This window comes from Leptonychotes weddellii, chromosome 5 (assembly GCF_054177405.1).
Source record: "Leptonychotes weddellii isolate Sample4059 chromosome 5, ASM5417740v2, whole genome shotgun sequence".
In the NCBI taxonomy this organism is placed as follows: domain Eukaryota; kingdom Metazoa; phylum Chordata; class Mammalia; order Carnivora; family Phocidae; genus Leptonychotes; species Leptonychotes weddellii.
Window position 1 is genome coordinate 115,918,015 of NC_138373.1, and position 15,199 is coordinate 115,933,213.

The 15,199-nt window shown below is 42.4% G+C and overlaps 1 protein-coding gene across 1 annotated transcript; it reads right to left on the bottom strand.

Annotated features, from left to right (window-relative positions):
• Window positions 1-8,616: 8,616 nt before the first annotated feature.
• IL22 (interleukin 22) lies at window positions 8,617-13,946 on the bottom strand. The gene is made up of 5 exons (XM_006740000.2): window positions 13,566-13,946; window positions 13,059-13,124; window positions 12,791-12,934; window positions 11,830-11,895; window positions 8,617-9,186 (listed from the first exon to the last, which is right to left on the bottom strand). Exons 1-5 carry the CDS (start codon window positions 13,839-13,841, stop codon window positions 9,109-9,111), a joined length of 630 nt encoding a protein of 209 aa, XP_006740063.2. The 5' UTR covers window positions 13,842-13,946; the 3' UTR covers window positions 8,617-9,108.
• Window positions 13,947-15,199: the final 1,253 nt, after the last annotated feature.

The following is a 15,199-nucleotide window of genomic DNA, read 5'->3' on the forward strand; positions in this document are numbered from 1 at the left end:
TATTTTTTTTAAAGATTTTATTTATTTATTTGACAGAGAAAGACACAGCGAGAGAGGGAACACAAACGGGGAGTGGGAGAGGGAGAAGCAGACTCCCTGCCGAGCAGGGAGCCCGATGCGGGACTCGATCCCGGGACTCCAGGATCATGACCTGAGCCGAAGGCAGTCGCTTAACCAACTGAGCCACCCAGGCGCCCCCAAAAAATGTAGGTAGTTTTAGATCATCTGGTATGGCTCCATTTTACAGAATCCAAAGAAGTTTAATCATACGCCCAAGTGACCCTTAGATCAAAGAGGCAGGGGATTCCATCCATGTTCATGAGAACGCAAAGCCCTGTGTTTCCCACTGCCTGTGCTGCCTCCCACCGCCCTGGGGAGCAGGACACATGGAATGTCAGAGGTTGTGATGGACACTACAGACAATAAGAGATGGGACAGTGGCCTAAGGAAAAAGGAACAAGAAGAAAAAAAACTAAGGAAGAGTAAAACAATTGTTTGTGGTATTTGTCAGCCCTTGCATATATATATTATAAAAATATCTATATTAAACATCACGAAGTATTCCTTTACTTGTTCTTCCCAACATTCTATAAGAGGTGAAGGAGTTCTTGTTTTTTCCAGTGTGCAGGTGGAAGAGCTGAGATGGAAAGAGGGAAAATGACTTCCCCCAAGGCACGGAGCCAGGAAGGAGCAAACTTAGGCTTGACCCGTGTCTTTGAAAAACAAACCCAGTGGTATTTCCACTGGACCATTTTGCCTCTGGGTTTATAAGTAAACATGATTTATGTGTGACTCCAAGGTCTTCTGATGGGAAGTATAAAAATAAACCTACTATTAAAAAAATTATTATTCATTCCAATAGCTATTTTTCGGTATCAATCTTCTTCATAGCTCTGTAGCTATGCTGCTTAGCATTTGCTGCTTAGACACATTGGTACCATCCACATTGGCCATTCATTCTCTGGCAGTGAAAGGCACATCAGCCATAAATCCTGCAAAGAATATGATACCTTAACCAAGATTTAAAAAATACAAAATCAAAAATTAGAAGCAGATGATCATAACCCAGCACAAAGGATGACAGAAAACAGATCTCTGCTGCTGTCCCCTTCCCTGAGCTCAGCTAAAGAAAAGGAAGAGGAAGGAAGCACAACACAAATCCAGGCATCCTTCAAAATTTTGTCAAAGGTAGCCTTTCTACCTCATTTTCAAAGTGTATTAAAAATAAGTTTTGCGGGCGCCTGGGTGGCTCAGTCGTTAAGCGTCTGCCTTCGGCTCAGGTCATGATCCCAGGGTCCTGGGATCGAGTCCCACATCGGGCTCCCTGCTCGGCGGGAAGCCTGCTTCTCCCTCTCCCACTCCCCCTACTTGTGTTCCTGCTCTCGCTATCTCTCTCTCTGTCAAATAAATAAAAAAATAAAATAAAATAAAATAAGTTTTGCAGTAATAACAGCAAGAATGGAGATGGAGTTTAGAAATCATCTTCTGAGAGTCCTAGAAATAGATATACCTTTTCCATCAAAATGGATTAATCATTGGTCTGTCTCCTCAGCCCTGGGGCCCTGTGGCAATCAGCACCTGATAGACTTTACTCAGACTGAGTAATGCATTTGAACCTGAACTTACACTAGCAATACGATTTCTCCCCTAAGGACTTCCCCCTCACATTCAGAGTAAAAACCCAAGTCCTTTCAATGGCCTAAGGGCCTACCTGATTTTGCCCATTCCCCATACCTTTCTGGCCTCTTCTCCTACTGCGGTCCCCTTGCTCTCCTGATCTAGCCACAACACCTCCTCGTTGCTCTTCCAACTCACCAAGCACACCTTTGTCTCAGGGGCCTTTGTACTTGCTGTTCCCCCAGATATCTGCATGGCCAGCTCTTTCAAATTTTTCAAGACTTGGCTCAAATACCGCTTTCTCAGCAAGGCTTTCCCATGATATCTGTTATGGGCTGAATGTTGTCCCCCTCTCCCCACCAAAACTCATATGTTGAAATCCTAACCCCCACTACGCTAGAATGTGACTGTATTTGGAGACAGGTTCTTCAAAGAGGTGACCAAGTTAAAATGAAGTCCTCTGGGTAGGCCCTAATCCAATACGACTGCTGTCTTCCTAAGAAGTGGGGGATTAAGACACAGACATCCACAGAGGCCATCTGCAAGCCAAGGAGGAATTCCTGAGGACAAACCAACTCTCCTGACACCTTGAGGTCAGGCTTCTGGCCTCGAAAATGATAAGAAAATAGATTTCTGTTGTTGAAGCCACCCAACCTGTGGGGCTTGGTTATGGCGGCCCTAGCAAAGTAATACACTACCCTAATGGAAGTAACCCCACTCCCAGCTCCTCTATCTCATTTTCTTTCTTTTTTTCAAAGCCCTTGTCATCATCCAACATATGATATATTTTACTTATGCATTTGTTTACTGTCTATCTCCCTTCACTAAAATCTATACTCTCCCGGAGCAGGGATTTTGTCTGCTTGTTCATCGCTATTACACCTGTTCTAAAGAGTGCCTGGTGCATAGTATGTGTTCAGTAAATAGTGTTGGATTCCTGGATACAACCCTACACGATCACCACCCAATGCCCCGGGAGGGAAGAAAGACCAAAGGGCTGTCAGGTTTCGGAGGAAGAGGGAGGAAGAAATTTTGGTGCTGACACAATAAACTCCTCCAGGGAGGACTTCTTGGATGTTTCTTCTCGACCCACTTATGAGCTCTGCTGGGCAGGCACAAGCAGCTCTTTATCTTCTACTGTTGCCTAGAAGGTCTACAGAACCCACAGTGGGCACCCCACCCCCCTTTCTGTACTGTTTCCTGTCTCTCCTCTGCATTTCAGACCCAACCAGAAGTGTATAGACAGATCAGAGCAGCTGATCGGCTGGGTCTGATGGGAACCTGGCCCGCAGCTCTGGGTTCAGTGATGCTGCCTACTCCTTTTTGTTCTGTATCTTTTCTCGGTACTTCCTACACACCAGCTCTTCACCTTACTGCAGTTAAACACACCTGTGTTTCTTGTAGTGCAAGCCTGGGTGCTCTCTGATGGCAGGAATCAGCTAGGAAGAGCTTCCCACAAACTTGTTTTGGTGCTAATGTCTTCCAGAGGTTCTGCCCTGAATCAATGTGTTCTTTTATTTTTCTCAAATGCAGTATATATGCAAAATTTTTTGCCTCACGGGGAGTTAACTTCTCGTGCCTCTGAGTTTTCCCTGGCCCATCAGCACTGCAGGGGAAGAAAGACTCCACAGTCTGCCCCGTGGCACTCTTCCTGAGTCTAAAGTGGCAAAAGGAGCCAGAAATGAACACAGCTGGGAACAAGAGAGGCCAAGAGAATCCGAGATGGCCCATACGATGGGATACAGAGATTTACTTTCTATTGTAATAAAAGAAATTCATTGTCATCAAGAAATAGCTAACAACAATGTAGATAACCAGTTGTGACAAATGTGTCATTCTGTTGGGGGTGTCAACAGTGCGGGGGCGGGGGGAGGGGGGCCCGCTATGCATGTGTCGGGGCAGGGCGTATATTTGAAATCTCTATACCTTCCTCTCAGTTTTGCTGTGAACCTAAACTCTAATAAAATAGTCTATTTTTGTAATGGCTAGCAAGATAAAACATTGCTATGGTAATGATTACAGTTCATGGTTCTGCTGTAACAACTCATGGTTGATAGGGAAATTTAATTTTAAATGTAATTTTTGTTGACTCTGGGTTATCCTCAATGCTGAATACATTGGCCATTCTGTCACTCAGAGCAGATCTTATTAGCTGCCCACAAAGCCGTTCCCTTTTAATCCCTCTCACAGAATTTTGTTTGTGCCTAGTGCTAGAAAATGAACTGTGAGTGATCTAAGCCAGGGGTTGGCAAATTACAGCCCAAATCTGACTCACACATTGTTTTTATAAAGCCCATGAGCTGTGAAAGGTTTTTATACTTTCAAAGGATAGAAGAGGAGGAGAAAGATGGAGAAGAAGAAGAAATATGCAACAAAGGTAATATGTGGCCCCCAAAGCCTAAAATAGTTACTATTTTGCCTTTACAGGAAAAGTTTTCCCATCCCTGATCTAAGCCAATGATTGCCATGAGCACATGTACCATATCTGGCCAACAAGATGTGGGGGCAGGCTGCCTGGGGTGTGTCTACTTTTTGGGTAGGGCAGAGAGGTGCCTCCCTGGGCTCCACACTTGGGGAGAGAGAAGGGAATTGGAAGGGGCTGCACCTTATTTCTCTTTTCTGAACATCATTAAAATTCAAGTTAGGGGCACCTGGGTGGCTCAGTCAGTTGAGTGGCCGACTCTTGATCTCAGCTCAGGTCTTGATCTCAGGGTCGTCAGTTCAAGCCCCATGTTGTGCTCCACACTGGGCATGGAGCCTACTTAAAAAAAGAAGAAAGAAAAATAAAAATGAAAATTTTTTTAAGAATTCAATTTAGGGGGCGCCTGGGTGGCTCAGTTGGTTAAGCAACTGCCTTCGGCTCAGGTCATGATCCTGGAGTCCCTGGATCGAGTCCCGCATCGGGCTCCCTGCTCGGCAGGGAGCCTGCTTCTCCCTCTGACCCTCCCCCCTCTCATGTGCTCTCTGTCTCTCTCATTCTGTCTCAAATAAATAAATAAATAAAAAATCTTTAAAAAAAAAAAAAAAGAATTCAATTTAGGAAATTCTACTTCTAGCCATGATGGAGTGATCTAATTCTTACATGAGGGTAGGTGTCACTCTCCTCATTTGAAGAACAAGGACCCTGCAGTTCAAAGATTGTGGAGACAGTGAAGAGGAGATTGCACATGCTCTGAGGACATGTCCCAGTCCATTAGAACCACCCACTGAAGACGAAAGCATAGAGACTTTGACAAAACCATGGACAGAAAACACAGAATGATGCTACCATGGCTTTAAATCAGGGGATCTCCAGCAGACTTCACATGTCAGAGGTTATCAGCAAAAGTGGGCCAGGTAGGGTGTGGATGGGTCTCCTACAGGGTGGATGTTCTCCGGGAGGTGACATCTCTTGTCTGGCTGTGTCAGAAACTATGGAATTGCTTTGTATTTAGCTTTTTGAATGGATTTCACTCCATACCATCAGCAACATCACATTTCCCATAATTCTTGTGAGGCATTTGGTGGTGGGAAGTGTTAGTGGATGTCAGCTGCCCAAACTCAAAAAGGAGAAAGTTAGAGTACAGAGTGTTGAGGCAGTTGTCTTATCAGCTCATATTAGGTTAAGGGCCAAGGCATGGTGTGAACCCAAATCCTATTAATTCACTAAGCCCCTTATCTGCTTATCTGCTATAGTTCCTATTTTTATAGCTGTTCACATGACCTAAATTAAATATCATGAATTCCTTCTTCTACCACTCATTCCATTTTTCCTTTACCCTCCGCCTGCACCTCCATTGGACAGGGTCCTTCACCTGGTAAAGTGACTTAAACCTTCATTCCTATAAAAATGGAGTTCTTGGGGCGTCTGGGTGGCTCAGATGGTTAAGCGTCTGCCTTCGGCTCAGGTCATGATCCCAGGGTCCTGGGATCGAGCCCCACATCGGGCTCCTGACTCAGCGGGGAGCCTGCTTCTCCCTCTCCCTCTGCTTCTCCCCCCGCTCATGCTCTCTCTCTCTCTCTGTATCTCTGTCTCAAATGAATAAATAAAATCTTAAAAAAAAAAAATTGGAGTTCTTGATGATCCTGTCTTTTTCAACTGATGCAGTTCTCCATTGACGAGACTACTGAGTGAATTGACAAGACAATCCAGTCCATGTCTTTGGTCCAGTTACAGTCTACCCAGCCCTCACGGTTTAGCAGCAATACAATTTTTTTTCTCTTTTATTTATTTTATTTTTTTGAGGTAATTAGGTTTTTTTATGTTCAATTAGCCAATGTATAGTACATCATTAGTTTTTGATGTAGTGTTCAATGATTCATTAGTTGCATATAACACCCAGTACTCATCATCACACATGCCCTCCTTAATGCTCATCACCTGGTTATCCCATCCCCCCACCCCCCTCCCTTTTGCAACCCTCAGTTTGTTTCCTGGAATCCAGAGTCTCTCATGGTTTGTCTCCCTCTCTGATTTCTTCCTGTTCAGTTTTCCCTCCCTTTCCCTGTGGTCCTCTGTGCTACGATTTTCTGTTGGTGATTAGGATCCATCATCCCAGTCTTCACTTGTTTTTTCAACAAAACAACATTTTTCAGCATTCCTTGAAAGTATGTATGTGCGCATATATATATATATACATATATATACGTATATATATATGTTTTGGGGATTTTTGTTTGTTTGTTTTTTTAAGAGAAAGAGAGCACAAGCAGAGGGGAGGAGGAGGGGCAGAAGGAGAGAGAGAATCTTAAGCAGGCTCCACACTCAGCACAGGAGCCCCACGTGGGGCTCCCCATCTCACAAGCCTGAGATCATGACCTAAGCCGAAATCAAGAATCGGAAGCTTAACCAACTGAGCCACCCGGGAGCCCCAAAAGTATATTTTAAAGATAAAGTCACTAGAGCTGTGGTTGCCTCAGAGACAATAGGACCTCAGCTTTCAACCCTTGGTATCACTGCTTCTCATGAATCTTGTGTCTTCACTCAAATCTTAAAATCTTGACCTCTTTTTAGAACAAAATCCCGTCTGTCCTTACTTATATGAAGCACTGCATGCTAGTGAATAATATAGTGTAAATGAAGAACCAGAAGAAAAACTAACAGATCGCTTTTCCTCTTAGTAAATCTGACCTATATGTAGCCCTTATTTCACAGGCAACCCAAACCAAGTGTCACAGAAAGGGTCACACGCCAGTTTTCTCGGGCTCTACTCCCATCCTCCCCAGTGCAATCATCACCTCCCCTGTAAACTATTGTGCTGACCTTGCTTCTAGTCTAACCCCTCCTAGACTTACTCCCCACCCAACACCAAAGTGATCTTTTTCGAACATGAGTCATACTAAGTTTTTCCCACGCTCGAAACCCTCCAGCGGCTTCTCACCAGTCCTAAATGCTGGTTGGTGTCTCTGGGGGCTTATGTCTCATGCAGCCTCATAGATTAGTCTTCCTGAACACCTGGGTGTTGCCGTCTGCTACTGGGGGAGGAGATACCTAAGGCCTCTGCCAGTGCCAAGAACAAGAACAGTGTCAATAGCTCCAGCCAAATGCTGCCCACGGCCACTGGCACAAAGGAATTGCTCCAGCAGGTACTGAGGATTATGTCAAGACTCCCTATGAGGAATCTGGACTATCTCACGTAGCTGCAGAATTTGCCAGCACTGCCCTTTGGAACTGAAGAAGATCCTGGTACCTTACGCTTTTATGTTCATTAGCATCCAGAATTTTTAAAATCTCTTCATTTCAGACTCCTTGCCCTAGATGGAAGCATTCATGAATCCAATTCTAAGGACATTCTTCCATTTATGGCTCAATTAATAGAAGATTACTCCATAATTGGTCAAAAATAAGTACAATCCCAAATTTTGCTAAGTTATTACACTGAGATGCATTTGGAGAAAGAAAGAGTCCTACACCCTGGTTTATCCCAGAAATAATTATAATTCTATTATCTGTGAAGCTTAGCTTTGGGACCTGTCAGCATTTGGAGCCCACAGCCAAAAATATTAACTCCACTTTACCCATGAGTGAACCTGCAATTTACATGTGTGCTCACCAATCACCACCAGACTTGACCTACTCCTACAGGAACCTGACAACCAATTGGTGAGTGACCTGTACAATAAACCCGGGGTTCCTGACTTTTCAGAGAAGGAAACACCGTATACAGTCGACCACTGACCCACTGACCTCTCCTGACCACTGACTTTCACTTTCTGTGGAAAAAAATTACGCATCCCTCAATGCTGATGTCACTTGTCCATTCTTCTAGATAGAACCAGTCCAACTCTCTCTACTGCTTCTCTCTTCTCTCTACCACTGCACAAATTTCGAAGACTCCCCAGACTCAGTCCACTTCCCCTTTACTTTATTTCCTGACTTACAGGAAAACTGAAGAATGCCCTCCCTAATAGATTCAAACTAGAGCTAAAGTAGCTCCTCCCCAGCAGAAACCACTGTATTTGTATTTCTCTGCTGGCAATAGCACTCCGTTCTTTTATCCACAGCTGCTAATGAGGCCAATGGATTCTTTTTGGTGTCTTACTGTGTTTCTTTCAGAATTACATGCTGACTCAACATAATACATCTATGTAGGCAATATAGCAGAGAGCCCAGAAATCAGATAGACCTCGCTCGATACAGGTCCACTACTTATAGTTACCCCAATGTTTGTAACATGTCTCTGATTTTCCGTTTTCTCACCTTTAAAATAGAGCTCATACTAACAGCCAATTAGCCAACATATAGTACATCATTAGTTTTTGATGTAGTGTTCACTGATTCATTAGTTGCGTATAACACCCAGTGCTCATCATCACACATGCCCTCATTGGCTTAGAGTCAAGAACAAAGTATATGAGATCCTTGGCCCATTTTGCAAATGGGAATGATTACATGATGATGATGGTGACGGTGGTGATGGTGATGATGATGATAACAGTAAAGGGACACAAATCACAAAGACACAAGATGTAGGATATCAAAGTGTTTATTGAGGTCAAATAAACATAGCTCCATAATTACTGTCGTAAATATAAATATTAGCTTTATACTTAAGTAACAATATCATATGCTTCTATAAATAAATCTATATTATTAAAATGACATAAATAAAATGTGTACTGACAATAATAAATAAACTCATAAATATAAAGTATTGATCCTGGAAATGAAATTACCTAGGGGTTTTTTTTCCCTAAAGGAAGGGGCAGTAATCTTTTTTATGGGAATAGACAATTGCTTTAAAAAAATCAATTTCTGTGTCCAAAACACCAACTACAATAAAATGTTATCAGTAATTCTCATTAAGCTTGGAAGGTCTACCTTCTTGTCTTCTGGACACAGGTGACATTGTTGTCTTTTTAAAGCTAAACAGGGATTTATTTAGAACCCACTCATGATTGTAAAGTTTGGTTTCCCATTTTCCCTTTGGTAAAAGAAAACCTGTAGGGGATCTTGTTGCTATTTCTTACAGGCAAGAAGGGTTAGTCATCTGTTTTCCAGCTTTGCTCTGGTTAAATGCAGGCATTTCTCAGGGCTATAAACAGCAAACTCAGTTCTCCAATTGCTTTGATCTCTCCATTCTCTCCAAGCTATAAAAGTAAGAACACACGAGTATTTGAGCATTTATACCATGCTTTTTTTTTTTTTTAAAGATTTTATTTATTTATTTGAGACAGAGAGAATGAGAGAGAGAGAACACCTGAGAGGGGATAGGGTCAGAGGACGAAGCAGACTCCCTGCCGAGCAGGAAGCCCGATGCGGGACTTGATCCAGGGACTCCAGGATCATGACCTGAGCCGAAGGCAGTCGCTTAACCAACTGAGCCACCCAGGCGCCCTATACCATGCTTTTTAAAGAGGAACAAAATAGAAAAAGATGGTGAAGTTGCTGGAGACAGAAACCAAGTTTTTGCCTTTTTGTAAAATAGTCTTAATAATACCCTTTTAGCGAGACTATAATATGATTTGCCATAGACCTTAAAATTATGGCTAATTGAACTGAAAGGGCACCAGCAGGCACCGCTCTCAATTGCATCTACACTAATAAAACTGTTTCAAGTCACTTCCTCCCCAGAGCAAGCAGATGGAAGCTGTGCAGGCATCTGTGGGACCGAATGCCCCCCATTAGGCCTGGTCCTGCCTTATCCCCTTGCCGACAGTCTATGACCAACTAATTATAACAGCTCAGCTCACACAGCTTTGAATCAAAACTGCACATTTACCGGTACACGTGGGTTTTTTCTGTTCCCACCTCCCTAACAAAGGGAAAAAAAATACAGGTTTTCACTTTTGTGGGGAAAATACCAAATAAGTCCCATCCAGTTGCTTTAATTAGTAGAAAGCGGATACACATTCTAAACACCACTTCTTTCCTCCTCCTTCCAAGTCCTATGTGAGTGAGGCTTTCAGACTCCATAGGAGAGGAAGGTAAATTCAAGTCCAAAGCATCTTCCTCTGAAATTCCTCTAATCTATTAAATTTGCTGTAGATTCTTTCAAGGAAAACCATAAGCCATCATTGTCCTTGATGCTTTGTTCTCCTTTCTCTTCCTGCTGTCTCCCATCATTCCCTCTTTCATACTTCCTTGCACATAATGCCAAGCGGTACTTCTTAGATCTCAAAGACGCCCAAGAGCAGAAAGAATGCTTCAAGTTCTCTTGCCCTACTGTCTATCATGCATTCTACCACAGCCTGCTCTCTGCTGTTACCTCCAGTCTCAGAGAATTAACATCTCCAAGACCGCCCTTCCATTTCAGCCAGTGCTGACCAGTTTCCCCTCAGGTTGAGCTTCCTCAGAGTAACATTTCTCTCTTACCTATGCTTTCTGGAGCCACTGGGTTAAAAAAAAAAAAAAAGCATAACCACTCTTCCACATGGCACCTTATTGCAAATGTGAAAGTCGATTCTCTTAAAATGGGTTAAAAGCTTTAAAATCTATTTCCCCACATGGATCCCCCTCAGATGTTTCTCTCTCACACTGCATTTTTCTAAAGCCAACAAAGTAAACCGACATCAGGAATTCTTCAAACCGGAAGTGCAAAGCACTTCTTGGCAATGGTGTCCTAATATTCAGCCCTCCTCTCCTGGGTAAGAGACCCATGACAAGAGAATTGATCTTCGCAGTGAAAGACTACAAAGACTTCAATGATCACAGAAATGGTCACATTCATTAAATCATGAGCGGGAAGAAATACTTTTTTTTTTTTTTAAGAAACATCAAGGTGGAAAAAAGGGAAGATTGAGGTTACACCTGTTACTAAAAATTCCATCAGCTAGAACCTTCATGCTGCTAAGGTTTAATTGTACCCGCTTGCCAGAGCATCACTTTCGCTGCTAGTAATCATTCCTCTGGTTTTTGGATGAGTCACAACTGCTAGTCTGAGCCTTCAACTAGTAGTTCTTTTCCCCAAATAGGCCACGTGATAGTATCATTCTCTGTACAAATGCACACTAGCCTACGCCAGATAGATGCTCACTGGGGACATGAGGGAGGGAGGAAACCAGAAAGGAAGCGGAAAAGAGAGAGGAAGAAAAGAGAATTTCCAGTTCAGACTTGCATTCACTCTAATAAATCCATTCTATTTGAAACTCCATAAAAGAAATTGGGGGTCGCTCACTCTTGCTTTTAAATTAAAATCAATAGCTGTTAGGTATGATAATTAAATATAAGTATCAATCATTCCAGAAATTCATCCTATAGGTAAGTACAACTCTTCTGTTATGGTTGTTCTGGGTTTATTTCTCCAAGTTTTAGATCATCAAGTCAATGGCTTCCAAAATTACCTCAAATAAATTTGTCCCCGAGTACTCCTCTGTTTTTAAACAAGTCCTTGTTCAAGTTATACGAATCAGTAGGAATCTCGAATTTCCTGAAGAATTAATAATACTAAAACGAACACAAATTGCTGCTGGTAAGAATGCTGGGTGGGATTCAAGAGACCTGCATTCTGGCCCTGGCCCTGCCACTGGTCATGCCCAGAACATGGGGTGGTGAGCTTAGAGGACCTAACTTCCCAGCCATTCTATGGTTTGCAAAATTTGGAGACTTATTTATAAATATACAGGTATATATAATATATACAGGTATATTATATATATGCACCTAAATAATCAAACTGATGCAGGCGAATCAAGTAGAAAATTATACGTAGGGAAAAAAGACGGAAAGGGAAAGAAAGAAAAACATTTGTCTCTCCTATTCAATAGGTTAGCATTAATAGTTATTAGTAGTACCTTTTTCACTGTGTCCTTCAGCATTTGCACATTTCTCTGGATATGCTGCTCATCGCTCTCAATACGCTACAAAATGAAAACCAGAGCACTTATTTTAATACTGTTGTACTGAAGCTTTATGAACTCCAGTGTCCCTAATTGAGGTGTGTTACGATGCACCTGGAGTTAAAAGTTCTTAGCAATTTTGCCCACAATGACCTAGATTTCACCAGTGACCTAGATTTTCAGAGCTCTTAAATTCCCTTGGACGCCAAAATCCAGTCATTTCCCTTACATGGGACCTCTCTTCATCTTTGGGAAATCCTACTGAGGTTTAAGTTTGTGGAAAGAGTGGAGTGGTTTATGCAAATTCTGTGAAGACTAAAACCCTAACTCTACAAAAAAAAAAAAAAAATGTATGCTCAGAACGAGAAACAGACATAAAATGAAGAGGCCCTCTTCAATAAATACTAGGTCCCTTCACTCTGCGCACTCCTCTCCAGTCTTTTTTCATCATTTTAAATGTTCAGAGCCATCAAGGAAGGTCACACACCTCTGACTTTGTCACTTCTCCTGACATCCAAGGGGCAATCGTCTTTGCCCACCCAGCACTGAACATTAAATCTTTCTGTTACTTTCTCTCTCCCATCCCTTCCATTTATACTCGGGGCATCTGTGTCCACATCTAGGCATTTTCCCTTAAAGTTCCCAACGCCTTTGTCGTCTCACATAACCTGAGTTGCTTTTTCCCAGGGACAAAGGAGCCTTCTGTGCTCTTGTCTTTCAGACCCCCTTCATCACCATATATTCAAAATGTGACTCAATTAAAGTAGTGATTCCAAGTGACTCTTGTGATGGTGTTGCTGAGGCACCTCTTGCTGCCAGCACAGAAAGGGGCAGGGCAGAGAAGGGCTCTAAAGGGAAGAAGGGGGGAAGGCAGGCAAGTAGGAGAGGGTGGAGTTAGGCTGGGAGAAGAACTCACACATTGGCTTAGCCTGTTGCTGAGCTTGGCCAAGAAGGGCACCACCTCCTGCATATAGGGCTGGAATCTATGGGATTGGGGGAGCAGTACTTCTTCAAGGGTAAAGTTCAGTACCTCCTTCATCAGATAGCAGCGCTCTCCTGCCTGCAGGCAAAAGTGAAACAGCAGGGATCATATTAGAGGGCATCCAGGAGACCCAAACCATCATCACCAGCATCCAAATAACCATGGATGACACATTGCCCTGCTCATCATGACTATGGCTTACATTGACTCCGTGGAACAGTTTATCCCCAATGAGACGAACATCTGTGTTGTTATCTGCCAAACTAGCCTGGAAGAGAAGAAAAGACTAAGTGCCTAGACATCGAAGAGATAGAAGAAAAGTCTGTGAGTAGAGATGCACTCTATCCATTCTCCCCAGAGCAGCCCCATGAAGCCTAAAGAAAGAATTCAGATGTGTGCATGAGTTTAAAATAATGCACAGAGGAGTAAGAGGAAAAAACAGTCAGGTGGGTTCATAAATGCGCTTTTTGGAGTAAAACTCAACGTACATATCATCAAGGCCAAAATGGAAGGTCTTCTGGTAAAGCTCAATCTCCAAAGAGTCTCTAAAGAGACATAGGAAATAATCTCTGGTCTGCCAGTGAGGATAGATGAGGATAGATGATGGGTTCTCAAAGATCTTAGTAGCGCTCTGGAGAAATTTTTAGGAACTATTATCAGGTTTCAAGTAGAGAAGATGCGAAAGAGAGAGAGAGACTGAGATGAGTACCTCCTCAGCCAGCATGAAGGTGCGGTTGGTTATATAGGGCTGCTGGAAGTCAGAGTGGTTAAGCCTGCAGTGAGAGCCGATGGGCACAGCTGCTCCTCCCTGCACCCACAGGGCAAGGAGAAGGAGGCAGCTGGAGGCCAGAGTTCCCATAAGGGAAGAGTTCACACATTTCTGCAGGGCAGCCATCGCAGACAACTCTAACTGGAGCAAATGGTGACTAGAAAAGGAGAACCTGGTATCAAAAGAACAAGAAGCAAAAACATAAAGGCAAACCATTAGGTATCAGGAAGCATATCACATCAAACGAACCCATCTTAGCAAGTTTGCTGAAACACTTACCTGTTTCAATGATTCCGCTTGTGAGGGGAAGGCAGAAGTTGCCGCTTTTATAGCCCCCAAAACACACATTTTTTTAGTAAAAAGTATGACATCAGCAATTATCTAATTTCCAGTACGGTCTTCTGAGAACTACCTAACCACCACAGGAGCCCACAAAACGCCACCTCCTATTTTTCCCACCTTGAAATGCGAGTGTTTCCCTAAACGTCATTATTAGGGCCCCGAAGGTGTTTTTACAGATAAATCCCAGAAATTGTCTAAACCCCACTTATTTTTCAAAGAAAACAATTGCTTTGTCTTCATAGATTCCAGATTCAGTATAATATTTTTTGATCTTCTGTAGTAGCTGAGTAAACAGTTTGGTCATGGACTCATTTTCCCACCAGCTTCATAGATTCTTATCTCATTAAAGGTGATCAGAAATAAAGGACCCGTGTCCTATATCCTTTGCTTTAAAATAAATAGTGATAGCTTGGAGGTAATTCCATTTTTAAAAATAATTTTATCTCTCTCTTTTTTTTAATATGTTGAATCCTGAGGAAGACTCACATTTTAAAAATAACAGTGCAGGCTAATCTAAGCATTGTTTTCCTCCCATTCTGTGACTTTCTAAAGTAATCTTAACGATTATGGTGGATGCAAATAGATCTTAAAATTTTTTTATTGAGGGACGCCTGGCTAGCTCAGTCAGTGGAGAATGTGACTCTCTTGATGTTGGGGTCATGAGTTTGAGTCCCACATTGGGTGTAGAGACTACTTAAAAAAATTTTTTTATTGAATTATAATTGGTATCAATTTAAATTTGGAAATACTAATGCTAAACCATCTAATCACTATTTCTTTTAACGTACGAGTATTTTAAGAATACAGTGGATATAGTAGCTCATCTTAAAATCTTACTTGTGCTCATTCTAAACAACACACAAATTAAGTCTCAAAATAATATTTCCAAAATTCTTATAACAATTTTTATTATGTATATGGATGTCTAAGGAAGAGAATCTGGCAATAAGGTGGTTATATGTTGACTTTGAATTATTAAAAATACATCGAGTTCTAAATAACACCTAAAAACTAGACTGGAAACCCTTCCAAGGGGTGGCGGCAGGGAGCATGTGCACTGATCTATCACTAGGGGAAGGAATGTGCAAATTCGTTTGATCAGATTTTTCTCCTCACAACTAGTCAAGATAAGGAGTGTTGAAGAACTGGAAGAAGGAAAGAGAATAATTATAGAATCTTGAGCATTGGTGAGATGGCAGAGACCCAGGTGGGGAGGCACAGTGAAGGATTAG

What these genes read in the sequence shown, in the direction of transcription:
- IL22 (XM_006740000.2), bottom strand. Translation starts at nt 13,841, where the DNA reads ATGGTTTGCCTTTATGTTTTTGCTTCTTGTTCTTTTGATACCAGGTTC. An exon ending in CCTTCATGCTGGCTGAGGAG is followed by an intron (nt 13,125 to 13,565) that starts GTACTCATCTCA and finishes CTTCTCTTCCAG; the next exon opens with GCTAGTTTGGCAGATAACAA. An exon ending in GCAACAGGCTAAGCCAATGT is followed by an intron (nt 11,896 to 12,790) that starts GTGAGTTCTTCT and finishes TTCATTTTGTAG; the next exon opens with CGTATTGAGAGCGATGAGCA.